The 19,758-nt window shown below is 46.0% G+C and overlaps 1 protein-coding gene across 1 annotated transcript in view; it reads right to left on the reverse strand.

Moving 5' to 3' along the window:
• Positions 1 to 12,228, reverse strand: part of usp31 (ubiquitin specific peptidase 31) — a 35,192-nt gene extending 22,964 nt beyond the window's left edge. Inside the window, exons 1-4 of the mRNA XM_023816541.2 lie at positions 10,793 to 12,228; positions 2,545 to 2,682; positions 1,245 to 1,339; positions 907 to 999 (exon numbers count right to left, since the gene is read on the reverse strand). Of these exons, the coding sequence (XP_023672309.1) occupies positions 907 to 999; positions 1,245 to 1,339; positions 2,545 to 2,682; positions 10,793 to 11,332 (866 nt within the window). The 5' untranslated portion in view covers positions 11,333 to 12,228. The remainder of the gene's footprint in view (positions 1 to 906; positions 1,000 to 1,244; positions 1,340 to 2,544; positions 2,683 to 10,792) is intronic.
• Between the last annotated feature and the right edge of the window lie 7,530 nt (positions 12,229 to 19,758).

A 19,758-nucleotide genomic window follows, 5' to 3' on the forward strand; every position in this document is an offset into this window, starting at 1 on the left:
TCGTACGGGTAATCTCTTTCTTCCTGTAGCCCAAAAAACTTACTTTTCAGATGTACTGGCTTTTCATACCATGTGTCTGAAATCCTGACCGGCCCTTTGCATCCTGGGATAGTGTCTAAATAGCTATAGCTGGGCAAGTGGATGGTACAGATGAACTGTCTTTATTCTGCAGAAAATAAGGTGACCTCTGCTTTGTATATGCATCTTTAAAAATACACCCAGAGTATTCCGAGAAAAAACTTTAACTGGCATGGAGTGTGTTACTTTCAGATGTCAGACAGTTCAGAGGGACATGAAACTGAAGCCATATAGACACAAGTGCTGAGAAGATCATCTTTCTGGGCAAGTTAAATTCACAGCACAGGCCTAAACAGCCATAGGTCACCATCACGCTTGATTTCACAAAATAGATCAGGATGACGGGCACTTTATAAACCGGCTGTTTCCTTATACGCAAATTAAAGGAGGTTTTTGTCTGTGCTTCATAACAGTGAAGCAGCACAGCAAAAGAAAGAGTGGTTTGAGCTATCAAGCCCTCCATCCTGATCACAGGGACTAACTGACTGATGACTGGAAGTTTTGATCCTGACGGCCAAATTAGCAGCAGAAAGGTTCCTCAGTATAAGGAAACGAGGTGAAGCTTGGTGCTTGAGTGCAGGATCAGGCCATTAATCTAGCGTCCCTGAAGTATTTCTGGGTTTGAAGGCCATGATTGAGAGCCTGACGACTATTCTGCTGAGGACAGGATTAGAACCGGCAACCTTCTGATCACAGGCGCAGAGGCCTAACCCCCTGAGCCACACAGTGCCCCCTAAGCAAAAATGCAAAACAAAAATCCAATGTGTGAATTATTTTGACACAGAAGCACAGAAAGGCCCCGAAAAGGCTGTTTGTAGGAGTGCTTACCGAGTATGAGGTAGGGGGATCGGAAGGGATATGCAGAGGAACGGGTCGAAGGTGTTGCTTTGCTTCTGGCAATGTGGACAGGTGAGCGACGACCTGCACGTCAGAACGAGAGAATTCAGCGCCGGCGATCACAAAAGCAGGCGTTCATTATCGAAAAGATTTATACACAGCATAAAACCAGAGACAGTGTTGCCTGCCTCCACCCACTCACAAAGCACCGCTGAGATTCATCTGAATCAGCGAAAAGCCGCTCGCTATTCCCATGCCAGGAGGCCGGGCTTCAGGACTTGGAGCTCATCAATTTAAGGTGTTCAGCACTGCACAGCGGGTAGACATACCTATACTGGGCTTGGAAGAGCTCCTGCACGAAGGAGCCAGCGGACAGGGGCAGAGTGGGTCCTTCAAGAGATCTGTCATCCTCCACCAGGGGCGGCTGAGGGGGAGGGGGAGGAGGGGGGGCAGGATTTAAGCATTAATCCTCTGCTAGAGAACAGCCGACAGTACAGAGAGCACACAGCAACCGACAGGACATAGAGTACACAGTCAAAAAGAACTCCCTGCTATCTCACCATGAGAATGAACACCAGGGAAAACAAAAGAAAAAAAAAATCAACACAGGCTGAAGCTTTGTAGAAGGCAGAATGTTGGCAATCGGGGAGAAGAGGCGACAGTACACCTGAGGGTTCTACTGTTCCAGACACACCCAGATCTTTAGGCCCCAACCAAAATGTTATAGAGAAAAGCAGCAGCCATTAGACCCAAATTAGGAAACACGCCTTCAGACCTGCAGCATGAAGCAACACCTGCAACCATACACATGTGCCCAGCTGTGGCCTGGCAGTATGGACTGGGCCTGGCAGTCCTCTGCCTGGAGCTCCAGCATGACCTGCAGCTGTAAATCATCCTACTGCCTCAATGCAGACCAGTCCAGATTAAATTCTCTCCGTACTGATGGTAGAAACATTGCTTCACACTCTGAGGAGAATAAGATGACCCGAGGCCAGCCATCACCACCTGCACAGCTTGCTGCGTTCAGTCCGAGGTAACCACACCCGTTGTGGGATTCACACGTTTCTCCCACCACTTGCTCGGCACTCAGGGCACCTCAACACATGCAGAGCATTCTCCTTTCCTAGCATAAATGAGCCGTTTCTGGAGAATCACGATTCTCCTCTTAATAACCTGTGACATTTAAGGCTTGTCTAACATCACTAAAATAGACTGAACATTCCACTCTTAGTGCAGGCAGTTTTATATATCACGCTTTAGCGCAGCTTCTCGTCACAGGTCCAGCCAGGGCTGCCGTATCTCATTACCTATATGAGAGAGAGTCGCCGAGATACATCCAAACCGGGAACATAGATTAAGAATGGTTACTTTAAGCTCAGACATGCAGTCCCAGTCCAGGTCTCTCTCCTTTCTCGGTGAAGCATTCGTCACCTTAACGGTAATTGAGGCACTTGTTTCCCTAAATGCATTTAGCATGTCCTGCAGAAACAGGTAATTCAGCACAATGCATAAGGACCGCCTCACAGTATAAAAGGCATAGTCCTGTTCTTGAAAGCTACACGTCTCTGTTTCGGCCCATCCTGTGTCACCTTTGGCAGCAGGATGCAGACACAGGAGTCCAGTGCTCACCTTGATGGAGGATCTGTTGCTGGGGTGGACGAGGTGGTTGAGATCCTCATGAACCCGGTCCAGAAGCCAGAGCAGGAACTCCTGGGCGTCATGCTGGGCGTTACCCCTGTACTGCAGCGCGTTCTTTGACACAACGTTCTGCAAGACAGTACAGGCCCTGTTCAGAACATTCTGAAATAACTGCACAATTTACATCAGTAAAATGAAACAACTACTAAGAAGAAATCATTAACTGAGTCAACTCCAAACAAATACATTAAATTCACTGGTCATCGAGCAGCACAGAGCAGAGCTGATAAGAATGGCGATGAATGCTGGTCATCGATCAACACAGAGCGGGGCTGATAAGAATGGCGATGAATGCTGGTCATCGAGCAGCACAGAGTAGGGCTGATGAGACTGATGATGAATGCTGGTCATCGAGCAGCACAGAGCAGGGCTGATAAGAATGAAAATGAATTCTTGTCATCGAGCAGCACAGAGCAGGGCTGATGAGACTGATGATGAATGCTGGTCATCGAGCAGCACAGAGCAGGGCTGATAAGAATGATGATGAACGCTGGTCATCGAGCAGCACAGAGCAGGGATGGTGAGAATGGCGATGAATGCTGATCATCGAGCAGCATATAGCAGGGCTGATAAGAATGACGATGAATGCTGGTCATCGAGCAGCACAGAGCAGGGCTGATAAGAATGACGATGAATGCTGGTCATCGAGCAGCACAGAGCAGGGCTGATAAGGATGACGATGAATGCTGATCATCGAGCAGCTCAGAGCAGGGCTGATAAGAATGACGGTCATCGAGCAGCTCAGAGCAGGGCTGATAAGAATGACGATGAATGCTGGTCATCGAGCAGCTCAGAGCAGGGCTGATAAGAATGACGAAGAATGCTGGTCATCGAGCAGCTCAGAGCAGGGCTGATAAGAATGACGAAGAATGCTGGTCATCGAGCAGCTCAGAGCAGGGCTGATGAGACTGATGATGAATGCTGGTCATCGAGCAGCACAGAGCAGGGCTGATGAGACTGATGATGAATGCTGGTCATCGAGCAGCACAGAGCAGGGCTGATAAGAATGATGATGAACGCTGGTCATCGAGCAGCACAGAGCAGGGATGGTGAGAATGGCGATGAATGCTGATCATCGAGCAGCATATAGCAGGGCTGATAAGAATGACGATGAATGCTGGTCATCGAGCAGCACAGAGCAGGGCTGATAAGAATGACGATGAATGCTGGTCATCGAGCAGCACAGAGCAGGGCTGATAAGGATGACGATGAATGCTGATCATCGAGCAGCTCAGAGCAGGGCTGATAAGAATGACGGTCATCGAGCAGCTCAGAGCAGGGCTGATAAGAATGACGATGAATGCTGGTCATCGAGCAGCTCAGAGCAGGGCTGATAAGAATGACGAAGAATGCTGGTCATCGAGCAGCTCAGAGCAGGGCTGATAAGAATGACGATGAATGCTGGTCATCGAGCAGCTCAGAGCAGGGCTGATAAGAATGACGATGAATGCTGGTCATCGAGCAGCTCAGAGCAGGGCTGATAAGAATGATGATGAATGCTGGTCATTGAGCAGCAAGAGCTTGGTTAATATTAGGCTAAGCATTTGCACATCTTGCACAAGGTTACTGCACTGCTAGTCACCATCATCATTTTTGGTGACCTAGCCTATTTATATATTCATATTCTCAGCAAACAGAAGCTACTTCAATAAGACAAATGACACAATTACAAGAGATACTTCTGACAGATGTGTCTTATAAAACACAAGCCAAATGAACTGTTTAGACATTATGCGGCAGATTATTCCAGATAAAGGTTCAGTTTGTAATGCCAGGCAAACGCTGCTGACTATATTTCATTGTGACAAATGTAACTAGTCTACCTGGTACATCCCAGACCCTTGATGCCACCTTGTTAAAGTGCACAGCAGCAATACAGAATCTTCTAAACTTTGTCTCTCACGTTGTGACACTGATTGTTATGTCTGCATGCAGCACAGTGCCCTCATTTTAAACATGGAAATACCTGCTAATTGTTACTCTGACTAAGAAAAATTGAATGAGGATAAAATTTAGAGCTGGGGGGTAACCCCTTATGGCTGTGGGTTAGACCACCCCCCCCCCTTTTGGCTGTTGGTTCACGCGGTGACAGTCCCGTGGTGGAGGGTGTCGGTATCACTGGACAACAGGCCGGCTCTCACTCAGCCACTGCCCGAAACGGCAGGCCGGCTCTCACTCAGCCACTGCGCAAAACGGCAGGCCGGCTCTCACTCAGCCACTGCGCAGAGCGGCAGGCCGGCTCTCACTCAGCCACTGCGCGGAGCGGCAGGCCGGCTCTCACTCAGCCACTGTGCGGAGCGGCAGGCCGGCTCACACTCAGCCAATCGCGGAGCGGCAGGCCGGCTCTCACTCAGCCACTGCGCGGAGCGGCAGGCCGGCTCTCACTCAGCCACTTCGCGGAGCGGCAGGCCGGCTCTCACTCAGCCACTTCGCGGAGCGGCAGGCCGGCTCACACTCAGCCACTTCGCGGAGCGGCAGGCCGGCTCTCACTCAGCAACTTCGCGGAGCGGCAGGCCGGCTCTCACTCAGCCACTGCGCGGAGCGGCAGGCCGGCTCTCACTCAGCCACTGCGCAGAGTAGCATACGCTCTGTGCCACAGAGCATCCTGCTTCAATAGAGTCGCCTAACCTCGGCAGAAAAGCCCCGTGAGGCCCGTAGAAGCTAAGTGAGGCGAAGGCCTTACTTACTTCAATATTGCCGATACAATAAATCAAAGCCAAGGCAAAAAAAAAAAAAAAGGTCACCTCCTTCGTAAATACTCGTGACAGTGCCGCCATTTGCGACGTAAATAAAGAGCGAACGGAAAGCAGACGCAGAGGAAGACTGCCAGCTTTATCGGAGGTAAATCACCAGAGCATTACGGGCTCACAAACGCTCAGCATCCGGCGTCTCACATTTACTCATATGTATTTATGAGTTCCTCTTCAGAAAAGGCCACGAAGGGAGGAACAGAATCACTCTACAAGATTCCCGACAGCCATGTAGACCGTAGGGGAAGCGTTAAGCCATATTCTAACATGCCTGCAGAAAAGCCTGAAACTCAGGGCCCTGTAGAGATTGACTTGCCTTAACGTGGAGCCTCTCAGGAGTTTCTGAAAGTTAGCAGTGCAATACAGCTGCGGCAGAATGGACTATTAGTGACGCACTTTTAAAGGGTAAGACGTTAGATTGTATATTATCAGGACCTCAAGGTCAAATTTACATTTTCATTAAAGCATGTTAGTGGATGACCCCCCCCCCCCCCCCATTAAATTATTAGATTTAGGGAATGTTAACAACAGATGAGGCCAGGATAGTTAGCAACACGTAACATTAACCACAAACAGCCTTTTAACTGTAAAAGTGCTATGGCATCCAAAACTGGGGAATTCGAGAAAATGGCTTATAAAAGTGATTACATTTTTTTTTTCCTTGCAGGGTGGTAGGAGTGATACATTAGTTAAATATAATATTGGAGCGTGTGATCTCAATTTCCTGGGTTTTGCAAACTTTTCCCTGTTCCTTATTTTTAATAAACCAAACATTAAGCTTCCCAGTGCTGTGGTCTTTGCAAAAAAAAAAAAAGTGAGGTAATCATATTCAGACGTTGCAGATTTCTCCTGGTGACTTGAGACAAGCGTTTTTATCTCCTGCATGTCACTGGGAAAACCAGACATTTGTGCTCCTTTATCCGAGTGACTGGAGCATCCCCACGCATCACAGCAAACTATGGTGGAGACTAAATGCAAGGACATGAAGGAAAGGGGCCTTTCCTGTTTGGCGTGCGATTCATGTTGGAGTTTATTAGGGATTAAGTCATTAAGATTATTTATGTCCCTGGTTAGAACAGAGCTACTGAAACCACCATGAATGTTACAACATTTAATCCGATCTGGATTTTGAAACATTTCTTCCCTTCCTCTCCCTTTAAATATATCAATAAACATTAGGATACGATTACTCATTACCATACAAGTGTAAGAAAATAAAAAAAAGAATTCAAAGCAATAAACAACAGCATTCTTTTAACCCAACTAAGGTCAAAATATTTCAGTAAGACATAGCCATTATTAATACCAAATTTTACTTTGTAATAAACATATTGAGTACATACACAAGTCGGTGTGCTACATAAATATTGTAGATCAATACATTTATTGACTATTAATCACCAAAAATCACTGTTCCGTCTGCATTAAAGGCATTGAAATTGGTCGGCAAGTACTTCCTGTAACTATTTTTTTAGTCTATATGAATCGCTTGACGATTTTGAACTTCATTGATGCGACTGTATAGTCAGGTACTTAGTACTCAGAATGACAGGGGGGGGGGAATATGTTAGAAAAAGCATTTTGCGGCACTTAAAATTAATTTAAGCAGTGACTGAAATAAATCCACACACTAATGGATGAATGACTAAACATTAGTTGCGGCAAACTTGGCATTACAGACAGGGTCAAACCAGCAAAAATAAAGTGCTATCAAACCATGTGAAAGCAGACCAAAGGAAGCATTTCATTTATAATGTATGAATCATTAACTAATTTAATGTTATCTAATTTATAATTTATAAATTGTTAATTAATTTAATAGTTCAGCTGGCGTGAAAGCCATCAAACACAGAGTCACCAGATACAGCTGATCCTGAACCAGATGTCAGAATTTCACTTTATTATTGTTTTCTTGTCGTCATTATGACAACGTGGATTGATTCTCATTACCCAACATTCCATCCATCCAACCATCCATCCATCCATCTATCCTCCAGCCAGCTTCTAACGGCTCATCCAGGTCGGGGTCTCGGGCAATTCAGTCATTTCTAACCTAATGAGTTACTGAAGAGGCCAGCAAGCAACTTTACCTGACCTGCAGTGCCTTTTGTACTTTGAATTGCTAAAAACTACTGCTTAAAATGATGTGGCTTTAAGCAATTTAAATTTTAGAAAAACAGCAAGCTGCACTTTCTAAGTGACCAAGGCAGAGATTCTCTGCGCTCCACTGCCTTCCAGAGAAAGACTGGAAAATCGGGTTTAGAGGTACAGCCCAGTAGCTGTTGAAGGCATCTCTAATATCGCACCGGCTTACTGACCATCGGCCCTGGGGAGACCTAGATATCAGACACACCTGCCTGGCATTTCTTGACCGTTTCATAACACAGATGTGAGCAAATACACCAACCGACCAAACTGGCAGCTGGGTACCCTGTTCTACGTGGCCTTACTTGTTGTTCATTTACTAAGCTGTTCAATTGCACCAAGCACAGAAATGTCTGCAATTTAACTGAGACTTGCTGCTTCATGTGAAGTACTTAGAGGGCCTCTCGAGAGTGAGCTTCAGTAAGTACTGCAGCCATTCCCAAGAAGTCAACAAAACGACAAAAAACAAGATGTCTGCCTGCAGGGATCTGCGTCTACATGTCACGCCGTCGGGCACGTTACAGCGCAATCTAAAGCAAACGTGCAACAACTGCAGCGGTTAACCGATTCTCGCCGGTCATCTGCCTGCACGTCCACTTCTGTCACGGCGGCGGAGGTGCGCCAAGCCCATTCACAACGTCAGGTAACGGCAGCGCTGGAGCCCAAAGCGGGAGCTGTTCACATCCCACAAAACGCTGTAAAGGCTCCATTCCTAGAGGCTTGAATACTCGCAGGACACTGAGGACCTGCAAGAATGAATAAAATAAAGAAATCCAGCATCCTAAAGCTTCAAAACTGCACTACAGAAACTCACAGATCAGAAGCACAAAGTATTTAGTAAAATAACACAGGTTTTCTCTTAATGGACTAACGTCCAAAAATCCAGACATTTAGGGCAGTACAAACAACAAAACAGATAAATGTGTATGCTTCAGGTACTGGAGGTGTAGAAATGCAAAAAAGCAAGCAAATTGAAACAATCTAAATGCATTCAGCATCTTAATTTAATTTGTCCCTGAAGATATTAAAAACCATTAAATAACACATCCATAAAAGGACAACACACAACAACATGAGAGCAAAAATATGTGGCGAAGCCTGTCTGAGGTCCCCACAATGCCCACCTGCATATAAATCAATCTGAACACGACTGGATAAGAAAGGTTCTGACTCGCACAAACACAGCACTATGAACGTTTCGATGACCCTTTCCGGAAACTGCTAAAGTACCTAATGCCCTTGAATTTACTCATTGAAAAGTTTTACTAACTTGAGGACCAAACTCGAGACCCACAGTTTAGGCAAAAGCATCGACTGATCACACGCACGGATCAAATGTGTGGATTTCACCCATTTTCACGTTTCCAATCCCCCCCCGCGGTTCCATAAACGTCGCCTCTCTCTCAAGAACGCAAGTGGCAAACGGGAACATAGCACAGAGCTGTCAGATCATGCTGCAGATGCCCCGAATCACTACGAGGGACCTGCACCGACTGAAATAGCACACCAAGATCTCTTACAGCAAAACAAATGGGCCCTTAATTTAACTTCCAGCACACATGATCAGTGTCAAACATTTCCTCACCAGGGTGAAAAGAAGGATCCTTCAACTCGTCATTCATCACTAACCACTGTAACCTTAATTAATATGACTCAATAATAGAAACTTGTCTTTCAAGTTATTGTAACTCAGCTAACTTGAAGCAGGTTCAAACTGCTTGTCCCGCCCTGTCAGCCAAGACAGATCATTTGCAAATCGCCGCTTGTAAACCTACAAAATGCATTTACACACAAGAGGCAGGCCCATAAAACTACAGGTGCAATGCAGGGTAAGATTCTCAATGGCTTCAACAAAGCTTACTGATCAACAAAGAAAAAAAAAATCTCTGCAGGAAATCAAAGAAGGTGTAAGAACACAGGGAAACAAAGGGACAATGCTTAGCCTGTTTGCTGGGCACACCTCCTTCCACTGTGTTTATGCAACCAATGCCTGCAGAGCAACGCCGACAAGCACAACAGGCCCATAGCCAATGGCAGCACGGGCCGCTCGTACCCAAAAGCTGACATTTAAAGTCCCAAGGAAAGTGATCTTTGCTGTTGTAACCTTGAGCAAAGTAGGTAATCTGAAATCTCACAGTAAACATGAGGATATACAAGTGTGTGAACTGTCATCTGCAGGCTAAACACACCTGTTGGACATGGAAGAGAATGGAAGAGAAGGAAGGAGGTCATTCATCTCTTATAGATGCAAGTGAAAGTCACTTCTGAACACACAGCCTGGGTGATCCCACTCTGAGCTGACACACTGAAAACTTCCAGAAGGGTTGAGGGTGGTGTGTAGCTCAGAGGGTTAGGACAGTGGGTTTGTTAACTGGAGGTTGCTGGTTCAAATCCCATGATCGGCAGAGTGATTTCACAACAGCAAGATAAAGGCTGCAAGGTAAGGGCAAAAGGGCCTGAATCCACTGCACACAATGCCCACTACCGACATCACGACCAAACCAGCATAACCAGCATGACCAAAGCGGTATCATGGAACCTAACTTACAGGCAATTAAAGCCTTAATTCAGAAGCAAAATAACAAATGTAAGGGAGTGTTTGAAAATACTCTACACGCATACAGAAAAAGAAAACTGCCTCTAAATATTAATTAGATGAGGAGAACAACAATCCAACAATGAAGCCCAACACGTTTCCTTCCACGATGAAGGGCACAGATCTCCTAAAAATGGGAGCTGCATGTACAGCCCCCCAACTCACGAGCTGTCAGCATGTCTAACAGCCCCAGCACAAACCTGTGCGTTAAGCTCCTTAACACCGCCGTTTCGTTCCAGAGGAATAACTTGTCTATTTAGTAGCAATCGTTAACCATAAAACAATCACTACTGTCTACAAAGACCCCATAATATCATCAATAAGTACAACATATACAGCCCTGTGTCCTCACAGCCTAAAAACACGCAGTGCGATTAACTGGCTCTACTTGATGACTGTGTGTATGTGTGAGGTATGCCCTGATCCATAGAGGGAGCCCGTGATTTAGGGTATAAATGCAGGGACGTTGTGAAATAAATAAAATGTTTTCTGTGCGTCTCAGGAATATCCAAAGCAAAGATTAATCTTATGTATGGTCAGCATGCAGACTCCAGCGTAAAAATACACACCACGCATCATCCAAAGCACATTTTCAGCATTTACTGCATTTTGCCTGAAAACTTAACTCGTTATTCCAAAAGCATCGACTACTTGAGTCGTGCATAGTCCTTTTCTAGCTAGCGCTGACCTTAAACTCCCGGCTGTGCTGAGGGGTGTACTCGAAGGTCCATAGGGCTCGGACCAGCCCGGACAGCTGCTCGGTGACCTCCCCGCCGTCCGGAGCATCCTTCTTCTGCCCATGTACGATCCCCTTGTCGTCCTTGTCCTCTAGCTCGTCCTGCGCCCCGACACCCCCTCCCCGGAACTGCTCCAGCGCCAGGTACTCTGCGAAGAGCTCCGTGTTGCTCAGGCACTGCAGGACGGCGTTCATGAAGCACGTGTTCCCGTGGTTCTTCAGCCCGGACAGCCCGGGCACCCTGTCGCCGCCGATGCCGTCGCGATCGCCCTCGCCCGGGGTTACGGCTCCCTTACCCCCGCTCTTAAACACCGTGAAGCCGCCGTCGTCCTTCTCGTTCTCCACAACGTGCTCCTCGGTGCCGAAGTGAGATAAGGTGGACAGGGTCTTCAGCACCCTGCTCATGAAACTGCCCACGGAGCGCACGGAGCCCCTTCGGAACAGCTTCTTTCCGAAGGACTTTTTCTCCTTAGTTGCCGCTTTAGACATCATCCTTGCTCTTGGAGGCTATACGCAGCAGCTATGTATAAAATGCATATATATTATATATATGTATATTCGACACGTACGGAGCGGTGCGCTGTGTCGGGCTCAAAGACGCCGCCGCATGGCGTGCAGCCGCAGTTAGGACGCCCTAGACCCCTGCCATTCTGCGGTCCGGCCGACACCAGTCCTGTCAGCATCGTCGCTTTCCAAGTCCCACGGTCTGCTGGCAGGCCATTTACACCGTCTCTTCAGCCGGGAGAAGCGGCTGCCTTCCATGAATGCCGCCGTACCTTGGTTTAGTTATTAATTATTATTATTATTATTATTTTTGCGAGGTAGGAAGTAACTAGTCAGGCGTCACTGCAGGGTCGCGCAAAAGCAGCCGCGATGGCCGCTGGAAGGCGGGGATCTCCGTTCGGCGCGTACGGACGCCGCATAACACAGCACCGCGCTACTGTAAAACATTCCTATTTACCCGATCTGGAGCGGCAGCCTTGCCCCCTTTGCACCCCGAACCGCCGGAGTGGGTCATGGCGCTGAAAAAATAAACCCGTGCAAACGACCCCCCCCGAACACGATCAAAAATTAGGGCAAAAAAAATACAAAAAACGAGTCAAAGTAACGGGGCAATGCACGTCCGTCACAGACGCAGCCATGAATGCCTCTGGAAATGCCAGTTTTACGAATCTGCCCCGGGCTCATGTATAATTAAGGTACACGGCAGCTCCACCTCCCCGGTACCATTACACTGATTTAAAAGGTGTCGCAGGAATTTGAAAAGAAACGATTTCCCCCCCCTCGATGGTTTATAAAGGCGAGTTAGCAGCGTCTTTCCCTGCAGTACTTCGCAGCAGATCCTGAGTCTGAGCCGGACCCCGGTGCGACAGCACCGCGCGCCCCATCCCATCCTCATGTGACCGCGCGCTGAGGCCGCTCCGCCCCCTCGGGCATCCCGGCACTGCGGAGCGCGCGGGAGGGGGGCACCCGACGTCACGCGGCCCGTCAGGGGGGGCACTGTAGGTGGAAGGACGGCAGGTGATAAGTCGGGTATGCTGGAGCCTGTCGGCGGACTAAAGCTTTCTCTAGTTTCCTGACGAGAACTTTTGCACGGTATTTTGAAATACTGCAGAGGGAAACTCCAAACACCACTGCAATGCAGGCCCTGTTACTTATTATTATTATTATTATTATTATTATTATTATTATTATTATTATTATTGTTGTTGTTGAATGATCCCTGCACGCTGACGTCATTGTGAATATGTTATTGTACAGAAAAACACGTGAAGCTACCTGGGATGTTACACGGGACCATGCGATCCGGATCTAATACGTCAGGTTAAGCTGGACGGCGCTGTTCCCAGGAAGAACAGCTGTTCACATGCTCGCAGGACGAAACATACCTGAATATAATCTTGTGTTAAATAATATATGCTGTTATTCAGCTTTCATTTTCATAAAATGTATTGTCTGATTATTTAAGATAAATATAACTGAAGATAAATGACTATATTCAGATATTAATCTTCTTAAGCAAACATAATAATTCGTACTTTCTATTTTTACATGCATGTCTATAGATTTATACACTTAATTCAATTTCACACATTTCTTTTTTTTTCATTTTTTAGTACGTCACAGTACTGTTTTAAAGATAAACTTATTTTGGATAGAATCAAAATTACTTTAAATTATCCTGTTTAACATAGTAGTAATATATTATGTTTGATAGATTATGTTTGTGTTGCTATAAGAACACTACCGATAGACGCTTAATCAAAGAAACAACACTGTCATATCATCAAAGGTTTAAATTAGAAGTCATCTCAGTCCTGACACAAGAAATCAGGTGATAAACCCACATTATCTGTATTTTTAGCCAGTCTTGCATTGGTTATATACACAATAAGTGCCGGTCCACTCAGTAAGCAACACTTATAGCAAGTCAATGTCACTTTGTCTCAGACAGGGGGCGCTGGTCGTCAAGCTTGCGTGGGTGTCAAGCTTTCATGTCATGGGCTTCCACCAGCACTGATTACATGGTGGATAATAAGAGAATTCTGCTAGTCGGTAAAGTAAAACGAAGTGTTAAAAATGTGTCTAAACATGTTGCGTTTTGGTTCTCACCACGGAGTGGTGCCCAGGTAGGCGCCTGTTTGTGACGAGCACTGCAGGAAGGGGAGGGGCCGCTGTGCAAGCCGCCCTGCACAATCGCTGTGGGCACGAGGGCGCCTGCTGATAATGGGCAGAATGAAATCAGATGCGATGGGGGAACAACAGCTGCACCCTGCCACCAATGATGAACCAGTCTAACTTGTTCATCGGCTTCTTAGCACCCCTCCCTGCAAACCATGCGGGGAGTCGGACAGATCAAAAAACACACATTAGCATTGGTACTATAGGTAATTATAGACGCGGCATTCATGAAATGTTCATTTAAGCTCGGCGTCTAAAAGAGTGAACAAAACACTATCCTGTGCACCAAAGAAGCCTCATGTTTCTGGGTTGAGACCCCATTCCCCAGTATTATTATTACTGCATTAGCCAAGCCACCAGTGCCAAATGTACGGTAAGATTATCTCAGTCACCAGTACGGACCTGTTCAAACCCATAGGGAGTGTAAACCCAGTGTAGAAGGAGTGTAAACTTGGTGTAAAGGCAGTGTAAACTCGGGGTAGAGGGAGTGTAAACTTGGTGTAGAGGCTGGTCAGGTTTGTCACTCCATAGGGCAGGGGTGGCCAATCTTATCCGCAAAGGGCCGGTGTGTATGCAGGTTTTTGGGATAACCTGTAGGTCAACTGTTCAAACCCAGGTGTGAGGACACTTCACCCAATCAGTCCTCTAATTAGTAATCTAATTAGGGAGTTGCAGCGAAATCCCGCATACACACCGGCCCTTTGCGGATAAGATTGGCCACCCCTGCCATATGGAGTGTAGACTCGGTGTAAAGGGAGCATATACAGTCAGGTCCATAAATATTGGGACATCGACACAATGCTAACATTTTTGGCTCTATACACCACCACAATGGATATCAAGTGAAACGAACAAGATGTGCTTTAACTGCAGACTGTCAGCTTTTATTTGAGGGTATTTACATCCAAATTAGGCGAACGGTGTAGGAATTACAACAGTTTGCATATGTGCCCCCCACTTGTTAAGGGACCAAAAGTAATGGGACAATTGGCTTCTCAGCTGTTCCATGGCCAGGTGTGTGTTATTCCCTCATTATCCCAATTACAATGAGCAGATAAAAGGTCCAGAGTTCATTTCAAGTGTGCTATTTGCATTTGGAATCTGTTGCTGTCAACTGTCAAGATGAGATCCAAAGAGCTGTCACTATCAGTGAAGCAAGCCATCATTAGGCTGAAAAAACAAAAGAAACCTATCAGAGAGATAGCAAAAACATTAGGCGTGGCCAAAACAACAGTTTGGAACATTCTCAAAAAGAAGGAACGCACCGGTGAGCTCAGCAACACCAAAAGACCCGGAAGACCACGGAAAACAACTGTGGTGGATGACCGAAGAATTCTTTCCCTGGTGAAGAAAACACCCTTCACAACAGTTGGCCAGATCAAGAACACTCTCCAGGAGGTAGGTGTATCTGTGTCAAAGTCAACAATGAAGAGAAGACTCCACCAGTGTGAATACAGAGGGTTCACCACAAGATGTAAACCATTGGTGAGCCCCAAAAACAGGAAGGCCAGGTTAGAGTTTGCCAAACAACATCTAAAAAAGCCTTCACAGTTCTGGAACAACATCCTATGGACAGATGAGACCAAGATCAACTTGTACCAGAGTGATGGGAAGAGAAGAGTATGGAGACGGAAAGGAACTGCTCATGATCCTAAGCATACCACCTCATCAGTGAAGCATGGTGCTGGAAGTGTCATGGCGTGGGCATGTATGGCTGCCAGTGGAACTGGTTCTCTTGTATTTATTGATGATGTGACTGCTGACAAAAGCAGCACGATGAATTCTGAAGTGTTTCGGGCAATATTATCTGCTCATATTCAGCCAAATGCCTCAGAACTCATTGGACGGCGCTTCACAGTGCAGATGGACAATGACCCAAAGCATACTGCAAAAGCAACCAAAGAGTTTTTGAAGGGAAAGAAGTGGACTGTTTTGCAATGGCCAAGTCAATCACCTGACCTGAATTCGATTGAGTATGCATTTCACTTGCTGAAGACAAAACTGAAGGGAAAATGCACCAGGAACAAGCAGGAACTGAAGACTGTTGCAGTAGAGGCCTGGCAGAGCATCACCAGGGATGAAACCCAACGTCTGGTGATGTCTATGTGTTCCAGACTTCAGGCTGTAATTGACTGCAAAGGATTTGCAACCAAGTATTGAAATGTATAAGTTTGATTTATGGTTCTTATTCTGTGCCATTACTTTTGGTCCCTTAACAAGTGGGGGGCACATATGCAAACTGTTGTAATTCCTACACCGTTCGCCTGATTTGGATGTAAATACCCTCAAATAAAAGCTGACAGTCTGCAGTTAAAGCACATCTTGTTCGTTTCATTTGATATCCATTGTGGTGGTGTATAGAGCCAAAAATGTTAGCATTGTGTCGATGTCCCAATATTTATGGACCTGACTGTATAATTATTTCAGTAAACGAAGTAATATCCCTCCATCCAACCATTTTCCATACCCGCTTGTCCTATGGAGGGTCATTGAGGTCCGGAGCCTTTCCCGGAAGCAAAGGAGACAAGGCAGGAATTAACCCAGGATGGGGCACCAACCCATCGCAGACTAGAACCTGGGATATTGCTATAGATTTTAGGCTCCATGGACGCATATATTGCGACCCCCAACCCAGACTGATCCAGTTATGCTCTGAAATCTTTAGTGCCCCTGTCACTCAGGGGCCCTCGGAAATGTCCTAACTCCCCAACCACCCCCCCTTTTACAGCACCCCCTTTCTGTCTCCAAAATGAGAGGGCACCTTGAAGGATAGTTCCGTGTCATTTGGTTGCAGGGGAAGTATAATCTGTGCTGCCATGGAGCTGTTCCTACCTTTGCTCTGCGCGCTGTGGTGTCTCTGTCCCGTCAATGTGAGCTGCGCTTCCATTCAAGCACCTGCATAGCTTTTGAAATACTTGTAAAATAATCAAACTTGGCATCCTTGAATGGAGAGATTAGTATCACAAAGTCATCAGCCACCATTATACTGTATATACAGCTCTGCGAGTGTTTAATGGCCTTTTTCAACACATGTATGTGCACCTCTTCTTCAGCTTCCCTCTTTTTCTGTACTGTCTGAAGTGATATTTACAGTTACTGCATTCATATGTCTTACTTCCATGTTTATGTGAAGAATGGCAGGACCTAATTTCGGCGTGTACACAACAGGGAGCTGCTGGCACAGCAAACTTCAGGAGGCTTATAATATGCTACCTCAGTGCCTAAAACAGGCCGTCAGCCTCTGCCTGTGGACTCATTCAGGAAGTTCCTGCAAAATGATTCGCTGCCCTTCTTATTGGTCCCTGCGAGCAGCTCGCCTCGAGAACACGGTGTTCGCTGGCTGTGTTACTCGGGGACAAACGCTGTCTGTCTTCTGCAGCATAATGTCTGCCTGAGGGCATGGCGCACTGCCAATAGCAGCCATTAGTGGATAACTTAAAGGTACAGTATTTGATACAGGTCGGGTTCTGAATTTTAAAATGCAGATAAAATGAGGTACTAATAGGGGAGAAAACTGAATTCCTATGTTCCAGGTACATCCATCTATCTTTCAGCCACTTATCCCTGTCAGGGCTATGGAGGGGGCAGGTAGGGGTACTTTAGGGATGCCAGTTTACAGAAGTGCATGTCTGGACCGAGGGGAACCTCATGTGATGAGGGGAGGTGGCACTGACGTTTCCGCACGTAGGGTGGAGGTGTGAGGCAGTGGTGCGATGCACTGAGCCACCACTTAACCTGTCAAATGCACTATGAAAACACTGCACAACACATGAGATCAATTCAGAAATGTGTGTTTTACTTGTGTTTAATTCAGTTATTTTGGAAGAAGTAGAAGAATTCCTTTACTGTTATTGTACAGGTGGCAAGTACAACACGATTCAGACTATGTACCATGCTGTTCTACTGGGGGGGCACACGGAGTAGTGAAAATACAGCTCAGGGTCACTAATCTAGCAGCGCTGGAGCGTTTTTTGTGGTCTAAAAGGCCCATCAGTGATGCTAGTGTTTGCACCATATGGGATTTGACCCCACAACCTTCTACTCACCCCCTGAGCCTCTCATACCACCTCACTGCACCCTCCCTGCTGTCTTCAGCCTTTTCCTTAAAGAATTAATAAATATTTGCACTTACACTGTGTTTGCGTCACAAGCTTCTGAATCATAATCTGTGTAGATTTGCCATGAAGTGATCTTCAGAAGTTTTTAATAAAAATAAAATGGAAAGAGGAAAATAAGTTTAAGTTCCTTCAGCATAGTATAAGCTTTTAAATGAGTACGAAAGGTTTAATTACCTGGAAAGCAATTTCATGAATGACATTAATTGATGTAAATATAATGTATATTGTGAGTAATTTTCTCCTGGGTGGTATGATGCCTCCGTAGGAAGCAGTCCTGTCTGCATCTCCAGCCTTAGGAGTTTGCTGGAACAGAAAAGAGCCTTCCCCAAACTGCTCTCACAAAGTTGGAAGCATAGAATTGTCCAAAATGTCTTGGTTTGCTGAAGCATTAAGAGTTCCCTTCACTAGAACTAAGGGGCCCAGCCCAACCCCTGATAAACAACCCCACAACATTCTCGCTCCTCCACCAAACTTTACAGTTGGCACAGTGCAGTCAGGCAGGTAATATTCTCCTGTCATCCGCCAAACCCAGACTCATCCATCAGACCGAGAAGCATGATTTTCCATTGCTCCAGAGTCCAGTGGGGGCATACATTACACCACTCTACCTGATGCTTGTCATTGCGCTTGGTGATGTGCGGCTTACATGCAGCTGCTCGGCCATGGAAGTCCATCCCATGAATCCCAGAGCACAGTTCTTGTGCTGGAGTTAATGCCAGAGGAAGTTTGGAACTCTGCAGTTATTGAGTCAACAGAGCGTTGGCGACTTTTCACACTATGTGCCTCAACACTCGGCTATCCCACTCTGTTAAATTACACGGTCTGTCGTTTAGTGACTGAGTTTCTGTTGCACCTAAATACTTCTACTTTGCAATAATACTACTTACAGTTGACCGTGGAGTATCTAGCAGGGAAGAAATTTCACAAACTGACTTGTTACAATGGTGGCATCCAATGACAGCACCACACTTGAATTCACTGAGCTCTTCAGAACGACCCATTCTTTCACAAATGTTTATTAACTAGACTGCATGGCTGGGTGCCTGATTTTATACACCTGTGCCAATGGGTCAGAATGAAAGACCTGAATTCAGTGACTAAGAGGCATGTCCCAGTGCATTCGTCTGTATACTATATTTGGCAGTAGATTGGGATGTTTGACTGTATGAATGTAGAGTGCAGGGCATGAATTAAGATCATGTGAATTACCCCCGTGACTCTGGGTAGGACATGTGGTTACAGAAAATGGGTGGGTGGATCGACAAAAGGTATAATTACCTGGAAAGGAATTTCATGAATGTATGACAGTAATTGATGTAAATATAATGTATATTGTCAGTATTGTTCCCCTGGGTGGTATGATGCCTCAGTAGGAAGCAATCCTGTCTGCCATCTTCAGCCTTAAGAATTTGAATCCCACCCTTCCTTTGTATGTGTAGAGTGATTATTTACTGGTACTGTAGATGAGACTGATATGGCTCCCCCTAGTGGAGGTCCAGTACATAGTGTGAATCCTCAGCACCATTTCAGTAACTGTGTCATAGATTGGGAGATCAGACAGACTGTGTGGATGCAGAGTGTGGGACGTCAAATAAGATCATGTGAATTATTTATTGTTAGTTGCAAAAAAATAACACGAGTACTATAAATGTTCACCCTAGACCTATCACAAGAAACAATTAGCCAGCAGCCACTTTGAATCAATTCAGCTGTACTTTTATATGAAATGTTACTGGCGAACAGCTGTTAGTCACACTGCAGTGACTGCACCCATTCTGAAATACTCCCCCCCCTTCATACGATTCATATGAAATTACAGCGTCATGTTATTTGCCAGAAATGCTTGATTAAAAAATGTAATAATTATGACATTTACATAAAAAGCAATAACTCAATCGTTATCTGCAATCACAGAGACTTTTGAGACCTCCCCTAAAGCAGATAACGCCTATAATTTACACATCCATCCGTAAGGCGATTAATCGCCATGTAGTTCTGCCTCATTCCTGAAAATCATTTTCATCTCGCTCGGGGGTGTCTTTGAGGAGGTGCCCATAATAAGGAGAACTACAGGAAACTCCCCTGTAAGGGAACAAAGGGGAGGAAACTGAAATAAAC

The sequence above is a fragment of the Paramormyrops kingsleyae genome, chromosome 22, assembly GCF_048594095.1.
Source record: "Paramormyrops kingsleyae isolate MSU_618 chromosome 22, PKINGS_0.4, whole genome shotgun sequence".
In the NCBI taxonomy this organism is placed as follows: Eukaryota; Metazoa; Chordata; class Actinopteri; order Osteoglossiformes; family Mormyridae; genus Paramormyrops; species Paramormyrops kingsleyae.